Here is a 20,843-nt window from a genome sequence, read left to right on the forward strand (position 1 = left end):
TTTACAACACTATTTAAGTAGCAAGTTTTAATTGACCATAGTTATTACGAGTTAAAAGGATGATAATATTAATTAAAAATGCATAGAACCCTATGATTGCATTATTTTAATATGCAATATAATACAAATGTATCAAAAAAACCAAATTTTTAAAAATCACAGTAAGCTATATAATTCTACTGTACTCTGTACTGTTTACATTAGGTGAGTTTCATATTTTAAGACAAACTAACAAAAATAAATTTAGTTTGGTATTTAAGATGTTCAGAGACTATCCAAATAAAGTTTTTTTTCCCTTTTTGTGGTGGGAGTGGATCAAAGGAAGGTTACTTTCAACCCTTTTTTGTGTAATATAGACATGAACTCTAAGTATAAACTACAATCTCATAGAGTATTTGGGGAAGAAATAGATTACCTTTTTTAAATTCTAAAATTATTCTATCAGTCAAGAAACAATCTGAAAGAGAGGAACTATGAAAGTACTTGCCCTCAAAACGGTTACTTTCTAAATTGTCAATTTTGACTCTGACTCTCTCTCTCTCTCTCTCTCTCTCTCTCTCTCTCTCTCTCTCTCTCTCTATATATATATATATATATATATAGATATATATATCTATATATATCTATATCTATCTATCTATCTATCTATCTATCTATCTATCTATCTATCTATCTATCTATCTATCTATATGTATACACACACACACAGACACACAAAGCAACATTACTTTACCTTCTGGAAGTGTTGAATGGTAAACTACAGGGCTCCAGGGACTGGAGAGCTGATCCACATGCAAACGAACAGCAAATTCATATTTGGTATTTGGTTCTAGGTTTTGAACCAACATATGAGTTTCAGATCTATATTAATAAACAATAGATTTGTTAATAATGATGGCTCATGATTCACAAATTCAGACTTTTAAACATTTATAATCAATACAAAACAGAAATTGCTTCTTTTATTTCCCATTCATATTATACTTATAGTGAGTTCTATTAGAATAAAATAAATCTTGATGAATATAGTAATAAACCTGAAGGTATGCCATCTGAGAGAGTATGATCAACAATATAGTCAATCCCCACAAAAAGGACTATTATTTCATAAATTCTGTTATACTGAGGGTCAAATCATGTTTTACCATGTGCATCAGACAGTGTCTTACAATACAAAAAACCTAAGTAAGGGGGTACATCTTCTTGCACCAACGCTAAAATCTTATTTTTGGGGGGGAGGGAGTAATTTCCCATTAAAGTTCAAGTTACTTAAAGTCAAATTCAAGTATGTAAAAATAATCAAGATATCTTGGGTAATAATATGCAATCTAGTGAACCTAACACTGATTAAATTTTTTTATACTTGTCAAGTAATAACAACCAAAAAACCCTTTTATACATTTAGTAATTTCCTGATTCTGAACACAATTTTTAAATATATTCTTCCTTCTAATTTAACTCTTTCCTTTATGGGAAAGACAGCGACTACCTTTAATCTACTATTTGGACAAGTTGGATGATTTACAAATCATATCCCATATTTGGAGGTCTTTCCTTATCCTTTTCACTTGGAAACAGGAACAATGCTTTTGCCTTTTTTTTTTTTTTTTTTTTGGTTGGGCACATAATACAGTGCCCAAACCATTGTAAGCACAATACTGAATGACTGACTAAATATGGCAAGGAGGCAGAAAACCCAAAACAAATATTAATGGTTAATTAAAAGATTATAGAACGAGAATGGGGAAAAAAAGAATAAACCCTTAATAGAAACTACGTACGTTTGGAGGTATTGAACCAAAGAAGCATTCTGAAGGCCCACAGGGTTACAGCGAATGGTATAATTAATTATCTGTGCAGAGGTAAATGCAGGCCTTCCCCAGTGCAGGTAGATAGAAGATGAGGTATTAGCCTTTGCATAAAGATGATGGGGCGGTGGAGGTGGAGGAATCATGCGATCACGAACAGCTATTTTAGAAAAAAGACAATACTGTTTTGTGAGCAACAAAAATTTCATTTAAGATTATAGCAAAATCATAATACAACTACTTCTTAAAAATAGTTTTGTATCTTTCTTCCAAGAATATACAGTAATACATAGACAAAATCACATTAAAACTTCAACCACCCTTTTATTAGTTTAATAAAGGAGATATCAATCATACTTAGAAAAATATTAATAATAAATCATTAACATAGTATATATAAGAGGCCTGCCAAAGTCATTCAGAAAGTCAGTAATAGTGGATCTGTGATTAAGAACTATGTATTCTTTGGTCTTGATAAAATTACACAAGAATCTGTATGACAAAATTAGTTTTAGAATTAAATATGTTAGCAGGCAATAGAAAAAAAACATTCCTTATTGCTTTCCTTAGTTAAGCTTCTATGTAGTATAAGATACAAACCAAAATAGAAATAGATTCTAAATGGCTCTATCAAAAGTTCTTAAGACTGTCTCTTTTCTTTAAAAAAAGTCTTTACAAAAAGATTTACAAAATTATTTCATGGAAATTAATACTTACAAACACATCCTGGAGTACTAACTGTTTGGTCTGCCTGATAACCATCTTCCACATTGTTATATGCCAGCAACCTCACATGATATTTCCTTCTTGGATCTATAAAGAAAAAAAAAAACAGATTTCAAATTTCAGAGTTACAGAGTTATTACAATACCTTTCTGGGGTTTTGATTTAAAGGAATTTTTTAGACTCATAAAATGTGATATTCTTAACTGATTAGCACTTCTTTGTCTGTGACCTCAGAGACCCACTTGACTATGTCTCTACTATTTCTATAAAATATTTGTGTTATTTTATATATTATTGGAGGGAAGGACCACCAAACTCTTACTAAGTGAATAGCAGGAAGGAGAATCTCTAGGAGAGAACTTGGGTTACAATATGCTGATCTTGGCAGTACCCTCTTACAAGACTATGATGAATTCTCTTTTCAGAATATGATCTTGAAGTTCATCATGCTGAGGCTCCTTGGTGACATCCCTGTTTATATATCTTTCCTACTTTTTCACTATATTTTGGAAGTGTTACCCTGGCTATTATGTTGGAAGACTAGAAACTGTCCTAAGATATATTTTTTTCCATACTCTGTATGAAGTGATGCAGAGTGAAGTAAGCAGTCAAGAAAATACATAACGATTATAGAATAAATGAAAAAACTACCACATGTAAAAAAATGAATAAAATGAACAAAAATGAATATAACACAATTGTAAAAATCAAGCAAAATTCCACTGAAAAAAGGATACCTCCACTCACAAGTTCCACAGGTGTTATATATTGTACATAATTTCATATTTTTTTCAGTGCACAAATAATCTGTGCTAATTTCTTTACTCTTTTCCTTTCTCCTTTGTCTTTAAGACTACTATTTGCTATATTGGATGACTCTCTGGGAAGAGAAGGGGAAAACATATGAGGATAACTAGGATGCTGTAAAAATAAGATTTTAATAAAATTTTTTAAATAAAAAAAGAATGTAAGCTTCTCAAGGACAGCTTGATTCAAAGTGCTTAGCAATGTCTGGCACAAAAATGAATATTTTCTCCAATCTTAAAAAAAAAAAAAGTTCCTTTCTAGACCCAAAGTAAACCTACCAGGCTATCTATTCAGATGATATTTATTGTATTATATTTTTGTATTTTGTTGTCATTGTAATTTATTTTATTTTAGTTATTGTATCGACTGATTTATTAGCTCCTTTAGGCCTACATTAGCTCTTCTAATATGAAAACTGATCTCTATATAAAAGGGTGAGAGAGAATTTTAAAAAATAATTTCAAAAAATGTTTTCATTATTTGTTAGAAATGTGGATGAAGAGCGTAAAGTTTTTTTTTAAAAGCATATGTACATCTTCACTTTTAATTGTAAGAAATCTAAAGGGAAAATATAGAGTCTGATTTCTTCTAAAAGTACAAAGTATTAACATACAATAGCATTTAATATAAATTTATTTAATAGCCTTTGGGGGGGGAGGTCATGCTAAAATATAACTAATTGCTAAAATTCTTATTTTAGAAGAAAATTTATTCTTAGAACAAAATGAGAAAAATTGGTTTTGGAAGATTAAGAGAAAAAAATCCAAAATATAATTATAGAAGTAATTATAATTGTCGATTTAAAAAAAAAGAAATAGATATTAGGTACATATTTGGATACTTAATATTATAAATTTCTGTAATTATGCTCAAATTTTAACATTTCTTGATCTTGCAAAACATAAAAAAAAAAAAACTTCAAAAAGGCATTCTTCTTCAGCTTATAAAGTTTCCATGGTTCTTCCTAAACTTTAAAGCCTATGTTTCCTGGCCAAAGCATGGAGATTGTGGCAAGTTACTCTTTAAAAATACAAGATATATAGGGAACTAATTCAAATATTTAAGAACAGAAGCTATGCTAGAATCTAGAACATGTGATAGAGAGTAATGTGCTATTGATTTAGAAAGATTTGTTAAGAGCTTAAAATGGCAGACAGAATTATCCCAGAGGCAACAAAAGCTATTTAAAACTTCTTGAATGTGGAACTGACATGGTCAGAACTACAGTCTAGAAATATTAATTTGACACCTACATGGTGAATAGTCTGGAAAAGCCTTGGTCAAGTATGGGTTGGATTAGATGGCGCTGTTTTGCCCTAAGGACATATGATTTGTGACTTATTCCTACTATGTGTGTTGTCTGCCTTATGAGACTGGTAGCTTCTTGAGAGTAAGGGACTGCTTTTTATTTTTCTTTTTGTATCTCTAAACTTTAAATATATTTAGAGCTTCATATATTTTTAAAAACTCAAAAATCAAAATATTTCTGAGGTTTCTCACATCCAGAAAATTGACAAAAATGACCAAAAAGAAGTTAGTTTTGAAAGGGTTATGGAAAGATACTTAGAAATTAGTCCAATTTATCTAAAAAGTAATTTTCAAGAATAAAAAGAAAATTAAAATGTACAAACCCTTTGACTTAGAGATTCTATTGCTTAGCAAAGATGTCACTATAAAAAGCCCGCATTTACACTAAAATATTTATACCAGCACTTTTTATAGAAGTAAAGCAAACACTCAACCATGAGGGAATGGCTAAAAACAAAACAAACTGTGGGACATAAATATAATGGAATTTTAAATGTGCTGTAAGAAATACAGAGAAGCCTAGGAAGATGTAGAAATTAATTAAAAGTCTTCAAAAGCCAGGAAAACAATAAATACAATAATCACAACAATGTTAATGAAAAGAACAATAACAAATCAATGAAAACTGAATCTATGAAATCAGAATAATCAAATTTGGTTCCCAAGAACACATAAGAAAATCAAGTCCTTTTCTTTGCAGAAATAGGAGATTATAGACATGGAACTTGACAGATAATGTCAATTTTTTCCAATACTGGTTAGTTTTGTTAATTTTTTTCTTACTTTATTATAAAGAAAAGTTTCTGGCAAAAAGAGGAGAGGGATGACATGAGAAATACAAGTCATACAAAAACAAAAGATATCTATACAAATATACTTTTAAGAAACATTTGCCAAAAGCATTTATCATCATGAGTTATTTCTGATCTCATTCTTTGCACAAGGCATTGAAATATCCTTACAATCTGGCCTTTTTCAATTGCTGTTTCTCATGCCTAGAATACTATCTTTCCTTCTCTTCACCTTCTGTCTTCTCTGCCCTCAATTTAAATGAAAATCCCATTTTTCTATGAGAAACCTTTTTTCTATTCCATCTTAATGCTACTCCTTCCCTATACTAACTATCTCCAATTTATTCTGTATAAATTTTGTTTTCTGTGTTGTCTTTCTGCTTAGAATAAAGACTATCTTTTATCTTCAGCATAAATCACAGTATCTGAAACAAAAGAGGCACTTATAATGTCTATTGTGATTTTGGTAACAAACAACAAATATAACCATTAATTATGTATAAAGCATGAGTGAACAGTTAATATTCTTTTTAGTAAATCTGTTTAAAATAGTAGGAAAAATTATTAGAGATTTAAAATTATATAATTAACTCATGTAAAAGTGAATTTCTTCAGAACAAGAGAAAAGAGTTTAAAGAATAAAATAAAAAGTTGTATACAATTAAGCACAATGGACTAACAAAATGTGGTAGTCTTACTATTTTGTTATTTTTTTAACCAATAGGTATCATCATATACCTTTGGTTTACATAGAAACAGAAAATATAAGAAGAGACTAACAAAATAAAATCCTTGTAAATTTTAAAGCACTAAAGAAATGTGAATTGTTACTTTTATTGTTTCTGAATGTCTTTCGGTTGTGTCCAATTTTTTGTGACCCCATTTTGAGGTTTTCTTAACAAAGATACTGAAGTGATTTGCCATTTCCTTTTCCAGTTCATTTTAAAAGGAAACTGAGGCAAATGAATTAGGTGTCTTATCCAGGCTCATATGGCTAGTAAATGTTTTAAGGATGGATTTGAACTCATAAAGATAAGTCTTTTTGATTCCAAGTCCAGTACTCTATCCACTGAACCCCATGAATTATTATTACTATTATTTTAAAATGGTTCACTCAATTGGATAATTCATTTGACATATACACACATATATACATATACACATGCACATACATATGTGTGTATGCAAACTTAATATTAATTCAATATATTAAATAGTTCCCAGCAAGAACTTTAGTAAAATAGGTCTCCTCAATTATTCTTTCGAGGTAATATCATAGAAAATGTGGAATGAAAACCCAGTGTACATTTAATTTCCCCATCAATTTTCTTTTAGTGAGTTACACTTTATGCCACTAGATGGTGCTCATGTAAAGTTCTGGAATGTATACTTTTATTTAGTTGTTTTCTCAGCATAGTCTGAGAAACTGGATCACCAAGTTTGTAAGAAGTATCTGTTAATTAAAAGTCAATAAGCCTTTCTAGTTAGTTTCTAGCACAGAATAAATTACCTTTGTGACAAACTGACTCAGATCTTTTTGGCTTGCTTCCTGGGGGAGGAGGAAATCTTTTAGGGACTTGGTCAAAAATGCAAATTAATTTTAAATTAAGTACCAACAATAAGGGATAAAAAAATTAGGATTTTCAGAATTATTATCAGCGATGACTAACTTAGTTTTGTTTCAGAAACTTTATAGTGTTTTAGAAATTTTTTTACTTTTACCCATTCATTCTTTTTCATGAGTACTTTTAATAGAGAATTCTTGGATCTTATTTTTACCCCTAAAACACTGCAAGACAATCCACTGATTTGATATAACTGCAAAACTGATGAGCCACAACCTAGAAATTTTTAAACCTCATACTAGTTTAGATCCCTAGAAAGTGATCATAAGAAACAATTGTTTAGAAAGTACTCATCAAAAACACTAAGAAAGGATACTATTGGGGTCATTAAAACCTTCCCATCTTTTTTTTTCATTTGCCGCATGTTTGTGAGGCTTTTAGAGGCCTTGAAAAGAACCAGACCAGAGAATGATCAGGTCAGAACTAGATAAAATTAAGAAAGACTCTCAGGTCAGAACCAAGCAGGGGGAGAGGAGAGGGAAATTCCCTCCTTCCCAAAGCAGTACTTCTGCCTCCAATTCAAAATTCCAAAATTCAATAGTGACTTGTTAGAAATTGAAAGTGTTCCCTTTGCAAGCTGCTTTTAAAATCCCTCGGTTATGGTGCATGTGTGAGGGAAAAAAAACAAAACCAAAAACATTTAGTCTGAATGTAGATAAGACAGTGAAATAACTTTTAGGTTAATTGACTATCTCTTTCATTCAATGCACAGGCACTTCCATTTCCAAGAAAAAATACTGTCCCTTAATATGGTGACTGCCTATAAACATTTGGAATGACTAAACAGCCTTGCACATAATTTTTTTAAACTCACAATAACTATTATCCTGACTTGAAAATTACTATTCTTATAAGTGGTCATTTAAATAGCAGTAAAACTAATACAGACTTTGATGAGAACACAAAAACTCTATTAGGAATGTTGAGAAAAGTAAAGAGATTTAAAATTGTATATATTATGATTTCTAAAATTATAAACCTAAAAGTATCATGTTAACTGAAGTAAGAATAACTTAGAATAAATGTGAGGGTGAAAGAAATAAAGATAATAAGTTTGAAGAGTATAAAACTTAGTGTCTGGCCAAATGTCCATCTTTAATTCAATCTTTTGTGCTCCTGGGTTTTATTTAACCTAGAAGTCTATTGTTTGGTGCAGTCCGGCTGTAGAGCTCATTGGTCTGCCTTTCCAGGGTGACTGCACTGCCCCCAAGCTTGTCTCTTCAAACAATAAACTCCACATAATTATTCAGAGAAGAGGCCGAGCTGCTGTGACATCTGGGTCATGGCCTTTGACACAGAATCTGGAGCTAGCCAGAATCTGCTTTAAGCAACAGAAGTGGAGAGGAACAGCTAAGGGGAATGGGTGGGAAAAGGAAAACTGAGTGAAAAGTGTCATATATAAGTACAGTGATATAAATTGAGCAAATTAATCTTTTGAATTACCCAAAATGGGCTATCAGTTTGCATGTTGCATACCTCAGGAGAATGTAAACTTCCTGGGGGTAGGAACCCATATTCCTTTTACTTTTTGTCTTTGTTTTAGCCCCTAGAACATAGCCTTGTCCATAATAGGCATTTAATGAATGCTTGTTGAATTGGATTCTAATTGCTTTTTCATGTCAAACTTCCATGAGTTTGGGGAAGGTTGGTTCTTCTAAAGTTAGTCTAATATCTATACTCTAATACCTTTAGAGGATATTATAAGAAATGTTGCAAATTTTTAAAAAGTCATATGTATTTCAAAAATGCTCACACTGACATAAAATTCATTTGTTTTTTAAAAACATTATTATGCCTTGGACAAAAGTATAAAATGTACTTAAAAGTGTAAACTTTTATAACAGTTTTAAAAATATGGCTCCTATGAACACTAAAAAATTCTTTACTCTCAATTTAAAAATTTAAAGATACAAGACAAGGATGTTTTCTTTTATGGATGTTAATTCTATGATTGTATTTAATTCCATCGTATTCTATGATAACATTTAATGTTTGTCTTAATGTAAATCTACCAGATCAAAAATTTCTCTGTAAAGTAATATGATTTCTAATGACTCTTGGTTATTAGTATAAATCTGAAAATACTCCCTTTCTAATACAAATATTCATTCTCACAGGGGAACTAAAAAAAAAAGATTATTTGCATAAGGCAATTTGATATTTAGAAGTGCTTCTTGTCAAATCATCTCAGTTTTCAAAATATCAAAATAATCAAAATGAAAGCATAGTAAACAATGTTGCACTTACATACACACACACACACACACACACACACACACACACACACACACACACACACAAAACACCAGCAGCATACAGCTGTAATTCTTTAGAACTTTTAAAATCCATATAGTATTCAATAAATTTTGTATTATGCCCTTTCATTTTCACACATTTATAGGAACTTAATTCCTCAAAAGAAGAGCTTTAAAATTACTTTAGAATCCTTAAGTGTCCTATGTTTGGGGATAAAATTTTTCATCTGAATTTACTAATCGTGATTTGTATTATAACTAAATTCCTAAAGGCTGATGAGAAAGTGATATGGGGTAGTGGACAAACACTTTAAAAATCCTTTTATGCCCTTTTTTTCTTGTAGGAGAGCTTTTCTTTTGTTGCTGTCCAGTAAAAAGAACATACCTCATTGGTCCCACTTTGTAAAATGAGAACACTGCCTTTAAGTTCACCATTTACAATACAATCAGTTTAATGGAATTATGCAAAGGAGCCTTGAGCGTAGAGAAGGGATGAGAGTGTGTAAACCTAAACCAGCAACACCTAACTGACATAATTTTTGACAGTTAAAAGCTAATAATATTTGTGGTGTCCATGCATATAACAATTTAATGCAAATGTTTTAGATTGTTGACTAAAAGATTACACAATTATATCTAAAAAATAATTATAAAATTATAGATTAAGCTATGAAGAACTAGTATCAGGAAGTCAAGGCCTATATTATAAATTACACAAATGAATTAGACTAAATTATTATGAAGGGGAAAAAAAACTAAAGTTTTATAAATTATGTTTATTTTCCTACTAGAAGAGATATTTAACTTAAAAGTATGTGAAAGTGTAATACTCACATACATTATATTACTGTGTGTCACACATCTGTTTAAATAGCTGCTTTATTTTTCCAAAAATGCATATATTGACTGTCTGACATATAAAATCATCTTACAAACAATATTTTTACAAACTGACAGAGAGGACCTATTCATGGCAGCAAAACTTCCCCTGAAGCTATCATATAAATTTCCTTTCAGGATTAACACTCTCTCTGTTGGACTGTTATGGACTCTCCATGCTATTTTGACCCTTTTGTAAAGCAAAATGAAAATACCATCTATCATCTCGGGTAACACAGTGACTTTGTTGTAGGTTCAGAGTTTCATTGCAAAAACATCTGTGGTTTGATGACCCTCATCCAAAATCCCAACCGTCTGCTTGTTCTAAGCATGCATACAAGAAAGGAGAGGTAGCAGCAGGTAGGCTGGATTTTGTCTCAAGTACCAAGCAAATATAAGCTCACTTGACTATCAATTGAATTCTTCTTAATAATAGAGTAAGCAGTATTTGTGTTGGGAATATTTATAACATCCTCAAAGTTCAAACATTTGATATGTTTATTTTAAATATTGTTAAATTTAAATATTGTTATAAAATATTTTCTACAATAGATTTTAATACCAGTGTATAATAGAATTTTGATAGTCACAACTTTATTTTGAGGTACAGTATAGGCCAATGTAAGTTAAGAATATATTATTAGTTCTATACTATAAAAGCTTATTTATTCAAATTCATAAAGTCTTATTTTTATTTAAACCATAAAACACTTACATTTCTGGAAGACATTAAAAGTTTATTTAAAATGCTGTAAAACATCACAGAAGACCTCAAGAAGTTTTGGCATATAAAACATATAAAGATAAGCTAATTATAAAATAATTTCTAATACGAGCAAATTGTTAAAAAGTTAATATTAAAATTAGAGATCCCTTTATAGTAAACAAAATGCTTATTGCCTTCCATATGAATCCTTAATTATTGAATAACACTTTAAAATTATTGGGAAAATGGGTACTTTATTGTTAAGGTGACAATTCAAATTTTGGGAATACTTTCTGTAATTCTACTGTACCTAAAGCCATTAATTGTTCATAGTGAGCAGTTAACGACATTAAGTATTGGTAGAAAAAGGGCTTGTCAGAAGAACAACTGGTTCTTTACATAATTTCCACAGTTACTCTAAAGAACATTCTTGAAAATTCTTAAGAATTTTCTGTCTAATCTGTTACTAATATTTCTGGAATATTTAATTTTAACCATCTGTAACTAGTACAAACTCTTTGAAGTAAATTAAGTAAATAAATTTCCCCAAAATTAAGCAATCCAACTATTTGAATTATGTTAAGTAAAAGTTACTGCTTTGTACATTTGGATTATCTTAACACTAAACACAGCTTCAGGAATGACATATTAGGTCACTTTTTTTTTTTGGTAATATTTTTTAAAAATTCCCTTCCCAAATACTGACACAGTTCTCTAAGCAAAAATATTATGCCTCAAAATGCTGATATCTTTTTTCTAAAATGATATTTATTGATCTAAATGATACAATCAGAAAAAGAAAAACAGTGACAGGTTTCTGGTTCCTTGTAAGAATTCTAGAAAGCTGTTGCTCTGTGGATTAACAGTGCAGATGCTGTTTTTTAAAATTTTAGATCACTTGGGTCATAAGTGGCAGAGAGAATATTGTAGCCTTTTGAAAGTCAAACCCACTGTATGGAAACAGCTATGCCACACACAGAGCCAGGGATAAAGCAAATATGATTTTAAAGGAAATATGAAATTTAAAAGAGATTATGAAGAAAATTAAATTTTCTTTTTATGGAAAATGTTTAGGGAAAAAAGAACAGTTTTCAATAGTGTTCTTAATACTGGAAATCTCTGAAGGCTTGAAATATCCCATGGGTCAAAACCTAAAGTCACATCTGCCATGACTTTTTTCCTGAGACCACAAAGGTCATTTTATGAAAAGAGTGGGAAAGTATGTTACAAACAAACAAAGGAAAACTTGCCAAAAATGGGTAAGTCGAGAATCCAGATGGGGAAAGGTGAAAGTTCAGAGAAGTGTGTTGATTGTTTTCTTCCTAATATTCCTAGATTATATATCTAAGAACTTATATTTTTAAAATAAACTCATAAATCCTATGTGTCCTCTTCCCCCCCCACCCTGTTTTCCCCTTAATATTACTAAAGCACATTTCAGTATTGTTTAATAATAAGTTTCTAAGTGATTTCAAGTAATGTCAAACATCTATATCCAGAAGTAAAACTTTTAAAAAATTATTTAACTCAATTTATTTTAGATATGTTGAATCTGAATCCAAGAGATGTTATTTCATTTTTCCATTGTCATAGTTTGTGACAGAATTCTGGTGCTAGGAATTTCTGGAGATGCAATAGTTCTTAGCAGTAGGCTATTCATCTATATTCCACACCATTTATATAATTACTTAAGTAGCCTAGTGAGTACAGATCAATATTCCCCCTAAACTTACTAAGAAAAACTGTATGAATTGTACTAAGTAGATTCAAAAAATTATATGCATATAGTCTTATCCCAAAATGGGGGTGGATTTTTAATCTCTCATCCCACCAGCTATTGGTCAGCAAGTTTTTAGGGTTTTCTTGTAATATGTAATATGCTGGAATTATGGCTGCCAAGATGTCTCTGGCAAGTCGGCTGAAGCAATTAATTCAGTTGCTACAATTAATTAGGGTAAATGTTACGGGTTATACTTTGGTTCAGTCAAAAAGCCACAAAAATGGCAGCCTATATGTAGCATGTTTTATGACTGGGAATAATATTTTTTAGCACTTCATGCTCTATGCCAGAAAGGAATTTTAAAAAAATGAACATGTAGATAGTTATGCTAAAAGAGAGTATTCAAAGAACTCCATCCATCCATCCAAAGAACTTGTCATCAGCCTAAATTAAAGATAGGTAGTACAGCTTGTGAAAGTGGGTTGAAGAAATCTAGTTTGATGGAAACATTGCCCTTTTTTGACTACAAAGAGTGGAAGCTCTGTCCTATTTTATTAACTTCTCTCTGTAATTATTTGCCAGATCTTCTAGCATCAAATTTCCTACTAAGGAATAAATACTTTGAGCATTTCACTAACTCCTGTAAGCGACTAGGTTGTCCATTATTACACTGGGAAAATATATAAATATATATATATATATATATTTACATATATATATATATATATATATAATATGGCAGATACTGCTGACTGGGGCAAATTTTAATGTACAACCTGGAATCAGACTAAGGTCTTATGACAGTACTTTTTATAAGATTACCAAAAAATTTATCAATGATTTTCAGTGACTTTTGAAAATAAATATATCACTTAAATGTGCCAAATTTACATCAAGAATATTTAAAATGACATTTAAACTCTTATTTCATATAAACTCTGATAAAACACATTAAAATACATTTACATTGGTATGGTGCTCCTTCGACTCCAAAAAGATCAGTTATGGTAGTGGACAATAGGTAGTCCAGCATCCTATCCACTGAGCCACCAAAAGCTTAGTTCCAGAGCTCTAGGAATACTAAATAGAGCCAGTTAAAACACATTTTAATAAGGGTTTTCTGGTTTTGTGTAACTCATGTTTTAGGGACTTTATGAGTCATATGGACCAGGATGTAATATGAGGATCATCCAAAGAAGGGGTGTCTCTGTTGTTTGTTACCTTCACCTGGGTTTGTTTCAGGAAAAGCTAGTATATTCACAATGTAGAACATGGCTAGGTTTCCTTAAATGTGAGTAAGAGAGTCCCAAGTTACAGTATATCAAGTATAGGAAAGTTTTTATGTTATTCTACAGAATACAAAAGACCTAAAGAACAGACACAGGAAAAATAATGTGATCAAATGAGAGTCTTGATTAGAAGGCCAGATCACAGAATCATACTGCTTAGGAAAATTCTAAATCCCCCTATTCCACACAGGATTTGGGGTTCTCAAATATTATCTATGAAGTACTTCTCATGCTGAGTGCAATCTCACGTCTACTTTATAGGTAGTCTACTGCAGCACCCTCTTGGGTGGTCTCCCTGCCCCAAGACTCTTACCATTCCTATCTATTCTCCTACTCAGCTGCCAAAGTGATTTTCCTAAAGCACAGGTCTGACCAGGTGTTCTCTGTCTGTCTGTCTGTCTCTCTCTCACTCACCCCCCCCATACACACACTCCTCAATAAGTAATATCCAGGGGCTTCACAATACCTCCAAGAATGGATATAAAATTTTCCATTCATAGTTTGGCCTTTTCCTCCATTTTATTCCTCTCTTATGTCTTCTATAATTCTATAATTCAGCAATATTGGCTTCTTATTGCTCCTTTTCTTGATTCTATGAGTTTTCACAATTTGAAATGGGAATGCTCTTTCTACTCTGTTTCCTAGCTTCCTTAATTCCACTTTCTGAAAGAAGTCTTCCTGGTCCTCCTCATTGCTAATACCTTCCCTCTTAAATTATCTCTATCTGCTCCTGAGGTGCTAGAGTCCATGAACTTAAAAAAACAAAACAAAACAAACAAACAAAAAAAAAAAAAACCAACAACCGAAAAACCAAAAAACTGGTAACTATTTCAATGGAATTGTTTTCCTTTATAATCTTTACATTTCATCTTTATTTTAAAAATGTAAGTAAAAAGAATTATGCTGAAAAGAAATCCATAGTCTTCACCAGTTTGCTATCTACCAGTTTCTCCACTAGAATGGGAGGTTCTTGAAAGCAGGGACAAGACTTTTACATTTCTTTGTATCCCCAGAACCTAACATTGTGCCTGGCTTATAATAAGTACTTAATAAATGCTGTTGATTGATTGTCCTTAACTCAGACAAGCACAATTTCATTCCTTTATTCTTTTTCCCCCCTTTCCTCAATATAAATGCTCTGTATAGCATCCTGGCTTGTCTAGTTGAAATAGCAATAAATTTTTTAAAATGACGAACAAATATTTAACTATACTTTTACAGATAACCTTACCCAACGAGAGTCCATCTTCATGTCTCAGTCTCTCAGTCATCTAGAGTTCCCTTTGTTTTCTCAGCAAAGCATCAGGGGGCATGCCTATACTTCATGAGAAACTACCTTAGCTCCTTAGCTACCTCCAATTTCCACACCTTGTAATATCATTAAGTTGACTGAAGTACTTGTACAATTAGCAAAGGTTCCCCAGATCAACTACCCTTACAATTGTTACTTTGATTCTTTTCCTTATATCAAAATAACTGTATTTATATATGTTTGCAGGCATAGCATACCAGAAGTGATATATTAACAAATGGAAACACAAACGTAGCTAAATCTGGCTATTTCAATTTCTCAATAATTTGGAAATATATTAATTTAATTTTTTACAATATATTTATCTTTTCCAATTACATGTAAATTTTTTAATATTCATTTAAAATTTTTTGAGTTCAAATTTTCTTCTTTTCTCTCTCGCAGTGTCCCTCATTGATAAAACAGGTAATTTGATACAGATTATATAGGATTCTTGTATTCTTGACTGAATTTTGCAGTTATCAAAATGTAACATTATTTTGAGGAGCCAGTTATGTCTGACTAGGCAAATAATTTGCCTGAGATTTGGTGAAGTAAGCATTTAGGAAAGAATCACTTTAGAGAGAATATATAACACCACACACAGAAAACTAAAAGCATTTCAACACTTTTCATTTTGTGAATTGAAAAAAATTGTGTATTTTAAAAAAGAAATGATTATGCCCATTTAATCATTTTTAATGGCTAACTAAAAATATATATATAAATGAAATATATATATAAATGAAATATATAAACACAGAATTAGTATAGATTTGCTTTGAGGGGAAAATTTGTTTTGAGAGAAGAAAATTCTGCAATAAGGAAAGATAGAACAGAGATAAAATATTTCATGTTTGCTAAAACTGACAAAATTTACCAAAAAGTAAAAGAAAACCTCAGGAAACATTGTTTAATAACAAAAGAAAGAAAAGGAAGGAAAGAAGGAAGGAAGGAAGGAAGGAAGGAAGGAAGGAAGGAAGGAAGGAAGGAAGGAAGGAAGGAAGGAAGGAAGGAAGGAAGGAAGGAAGGAAGGAAGGAAGGAAGGAAGGGAGGGAGGGAGGGAGGGAGGGAGGGAGGGAGGAAGGAAGGAAGGAAGGAAGGAAGGGAGGAAGGAAGGAAGGAAGGAAGGAAAAAATATATTATAATATATAATATATATATTATAAAATATATTTTTTCTTCTTCAGGTTATGTAAATAAACTAAACAATTTAATATACTTTCCAAAGAATCAAAACTTTTAAGAAGTATGCTATTTGCTATTAGGCTGTATTTGCTTAGCAATCAAATGCAATATTTCTTTAAAAACAGAGGCATTAACTTTCTCATATTAAGGTACTGGCATTATACTGATTAAATACTAAATAAAAATTATTTCCTCAATAATTCTTTAACCCTAGAAAGTTAGGGATATCCTTATATTTCTCTGTACCTCCTGCATCTAACAAGTGATCCTGAATATAGTAAATATAAATATTTGAGTAATAAATATTTTGTTAAATAAACAAAACTGCTAAATTTTAGCAAAATCCATCATTCATTTAGAACCAAAATTTAGATTTATATTATATGAATGAAGTTTAAAAATAAAACTGAAAAAAAAATCTTTAGATCTTAACTTCTCCTTTACAGCAAATGCTTTCTGCTGCCCATGCTGAAGTCTCTTTCATGTGCTAATAGTGGCATTTTAAAAACTCTTTCCTCTTTGACTTAGACCTTTAAGGACCTCACACATCTAAAAGCTCTTCACATTCACCACAAACTAACAGAGTGGTCTGTGGGGATGACATGTAGTATGATTAATGGAGAATGTTGATTTAATTTTCTATACCAGGATTTCTCCCTTCTCTAAGGAGATGCTGTTTATAATGCATGCCTCAAGTAGTTTATCTTCCCAATAAATCCTTACAAAATAGCGTAATGAAGCATTTAAAGTTTTAGTCCTTCATGTTAAGGAAAAAAAAATATCAGTTCAAAGTTTTAATCTAGGAAAAAAAAACCATTAAGTTGTTAAAAAAAAAAAAAAGTTGCCTCTTCCTTTGATCAAAGAAGAAATGAACCTTGTCTCCATTTTTAAGGCTTTCTATTAATAAATGAAATAGATTTTTTAAAAAGCCTGCACATTAATAAGTTTAATAAAGAATAACTATTAAGCTATACATACAAAATCCTAATTAGTGGTTAAATATTTTCTAATAAAAAAGTTTAACTTTGCCTTTATATACATGTATCTTTTCCTAAGAAAGGCAAAGTTAAAATAATGTACCTGAAAATATTTATCTCCTAAACTATGAAAACTTATTATAAATTCTGTTCTAGCCAGAGATATGTTAAGTGGTAAACATATGTGAGAAATATTCATTAAGTTTTATTTTTAATCCACTGAATTATTTGAAAAAAAAGAAATCTACTAGTGAATAAATATAACTTAATCAATTAAACTGTTCACATATCATTTTCACTTTTCAACCTCTAAAGATACTAATTATCCTAATTTTTGTCACAATGAAAATTGTGTTTTTGTTGTCTCAATCACTTTCAGGTCTTTAATCCATCTCAAGAGTTGTTTCATGAATTGCTTTGCTTTGATCAAAAGAGAAACTATAAAGATATTTCAATTAAGAGTTTGTATAGGAGGTGGTGGGAAATGGGAAGAGTTTGTGTGCAAAGACTATCCTTAGGTTTTAACTACATCTAATATTTGATTCAAACTGTCCTTTTTCAACTAGAAAGAAGTTAATTTTAAACACAGCTAATGAGTATTTTCCTTTTCATTTTCTGGACTAATAAAAATGTACTCACTTAAAATAATGAAATTTCCTTCTGTCCATTCTTTCTATCAACACAGGGGGTCTTACTTTATTTAAAGCCCTTTTAAGTTAGGCAAGGGAAGTGAGGTTATATAAGTACTGTAAATCTTTACTCAGTGCCAAAGGTCAAAGGGTTATCTGTGCTCTACAATTTTAAGATAGATAGGTTTTCTTTACTTTTTTTTTTTTAAACAAGAAAACAAACTTCAGTATCTGAATTACAGCAAAAGTCCAAGCTAATTTGAGAATGAAAAACAAAAGTTAAAACTTTCTATGGATAAAATGGCTTTCCCAAAGAAAATTTTAAGTTTGTGGTTTTAGAGGATTAAAAGGAGTTGCAAAACCTGTGCCCCCAACACCTATTTGCCCCTCCCCATTATTGTCAAAAGAGTGAATTTATTGTACAGATGCTAACATGGTAAAAGCAACTTCAAACCTCCTGAAAGTATAAATGCACGTTTTTTAGTCTGAGCCATCTGAAGCTTTAGAGCTCTAGAGCCCTAGGATTATTAAATAGAGCCAGTTATAACACATAGTAAGGCTTTTCTGGTTTTGTATAACTCATGGAAAGCCAAAGAGTCACATGAACTGGATTCAAATATGGGGGATGATGCAAAGAAGGTATGTCTCTTTGTTGTTTATTACCTTCACCTGGGTTTGTTCCAGGAAAAGCTAGTATATTCACAATGTAGAAGATGGCTAGGTTTCCTTAAATGTAGGTAACAGAGTCTCAAGTTACAAGTTCCAAAATACTAAATGTATATCAGATATAAGACAGTTTTTATGTTATTCTACAAAACACAAAAGACCCAAAGGACTCACAAGATCCCAAAACCAGACACAGGGAAAATAATGTTATCAAATTAGAGCCTTGGTTAGAAGGTCAGATCCCAGAATCATACTGCTGAGGAAAATTCTAAATCTCCCTTTTCCACACAGGAATTGGGGTTCCCAAATATTGTTTTAATTTAATTGTTTTTTAAATAACTTTTGTTTATACAATATTATTATTATTCAATAATAAGTCATATTTTTTCATAAAGCTTCAAATGTTTTAAAACCTATAAAATGCAATAGATTGATTTTTGTTTAAAAAACTGAAAGCCTTTGGATTGAAAGAATGATGAACAGAATGTTTAAAACAAAATTCCCAAGAATTACAAAATAGGAAGATTTTTAAAATTTGAAATGATATAAATTAAAATAACTACAACTTTTGCATACTCTGGAAATATTTTTACCTTAAATAGGCCTTGAAAACTTCAGGATACAACAATCTATCAACTTAATTGAGAGAGCAAAAAGCAAGTGAGGGGAACTTGTCCCCAATATTTAGTATGTGCTATGTGTTATCAGAGTATCTCCCAGATACAGCAGGCAGGGAAGATGCAATATCTAAGATATTGCATATTTTTGCAGCTGTGCTATTAGTTACAAAGAGGCAAGCCTGTCTTTCAACCTATAGAGAAGAGCTATAATGAAAGATATGATCAAGCAGGGTGAGCAGAAGCTATATCCCTGAAATTATCCTTTGTATGACTAATTTTCCTTAATATTGAATAATATCAATAGCATAATTGAAATTCTAGGATTCAAACTCAAACATCGTTAATTCAAGATTCAAAGGCTGAAATCTTACTATCCTGAAACTGACAAATCTATTTTGAAAGACTGATTTTATATCTGGAAGGAGTTGTTAAGAGTTTCATTTGGTCCAGTCCTCTCACCCTTTACATGGAATACTGACATATCTTTATATTATGATTTTGCTCAAGGTCAGCTCGTAAAGGAACTAAGAATAGAGCCTAGACCCCTAATCTGCCCAGTTCATTTATTGCTCTTTTCCCTCTAGTAGTCAATTTCCTTGGATTATTTAAGCACTTAAGGCCTGATGTTAAATACTTTCAAAAGTTCAAGAATGTACAACCTCTTCAGGTATTTTGCCTAGGAATGCAAGTTGATACCTGGCAAGCAAGCACACCCTTGCTGTTAGGCTGTGGCAAAGCCACCAGTGATATATTCTGATTCCTTTTCTTTCTTTCTTTCTTTCTTTCTTTCTTTCTTTCTTTCTTTCTTTCTTTCTTTCTTTCTTTCTTTCTTTCTTTCTTTCTTTCTTTCTTTCTTTCTTTCTTTCTTTCTTTCTTTCTTTCTTTCTTTCTTTCTTTCTTTCTTTCTTTCTTTCTTTTTCTTTCTTTCTTTCTCTCTTTCTTTCTCTCTCTCTCTCTCTCTCTTTCTCTCTCTCTCTCTTTCTCTCTCTCTTTCTTTTGTTTTTTGATTCCTTTTCTTTGTTGCCTTTCACATTGTTCTACCCAATAGGAAATTTTTCTATATTTAGAAATCAAGAAATGCAAGTAAAATAAATTTTGTCTCCATCTGGGCAAATTCAATTTTAGGAGTTCAAAATTTTACCAACTCTGGAATGAGAGGACTTATATTCAAATCCTGACTCTGATCCTGTGCATCTGAGTCTTCCCTTAGCCTGAGTTTCCTCCCCTGTGAAATAAGGAGCTCTGAGGCACCTGCCAATTCTAGTTCTATGATCCTAGGATTCTAAGCCCATAAAATTCCTAAAATGAAAGAGTAGTCCATGTAATGATATTCCAATTTATCCCCTCCTCAAGGGCTTTCCCCCCCTCGGTATTGCTTCAGGTACATCTTACCTGAGCAAACTTTTCAAAAGGTAGAATGGACCATCTGCTAGTTCTAGAACAGTCCAATCTCATTTTTATAGGTAAAGATGCAGAGGTCCAAAAAAGTTCACTGAATTGTTTAAGATCAAATAGCACACATGAGTATATGGGACTTAACTCTTCTAAACCCTCCACC

General features: G+C 31.2%; 1 protein-coding gene and 1 long non-coding RNA gene across 3 annotated transcripts in view; one reads left to right on the forward strand and one right to left on the reverse strand.

Annotated features, from left to right (window-relative positions):
• The window catches only part of LOC141558020 (uncharacterized), a 99,390-nt gene that overhangs the window by 34,605 nt on the left and 43,942 nt on the right, over positions 1–20,843 (forward strand). The window contains exon 2 of the long non-coding RNA XR_012486935.1: positions 10,453–10,559. This is a non-coding gene — a long non-coding RNA (uncharacterized LOC141558020). The remainder of the gene's footprint in view (positions 1–10,452; positions 10,560–20,843) is intronic.
• PRTG (protogenin) overlaps positions 1–20,843 on the reverse strand; it is a 138,784-nt gene that overhangs the window by 25,142 nt on the left and 92,799 nt on the right. For both annotated transcript variants that reach the window (XM_074294576.1, XM_074294575.1), the window contains exons 12-14: positions 2,526–2,621; positions 1,782–1,968; positions 734–861 (exon numbers count right to left, since the gene is read on the reverse strand). In XM_074294576.1, the coding sequence (XP_074150677.1) occupies positions 734–861; positions 1,782–1,968; positions 2,526–2,621 (411 nt within the window). The remainder of the gene's footprint in view (positions 1–733; positions 862–1,781; positions 1,969–2,525; positions 2,622–20,843) is intronic.

The sequence above is a fragment of the Sminthopsis crassicaudata genome, chromosome 2 (assembly GCF_048593235.1).
Source record: "Sminthopsis crassicaudata isolate SCR6 chromosome 2, ASM4859323v1, whole genome shotgun sequence".
Classification (NCBI taxonomy): Eukaryota; Metazoa; Chordata; class Mammalia; order Dasyuromorphia; family Dasyuridae; genus Sminthopsis; species Sminthopsis crassicaudata.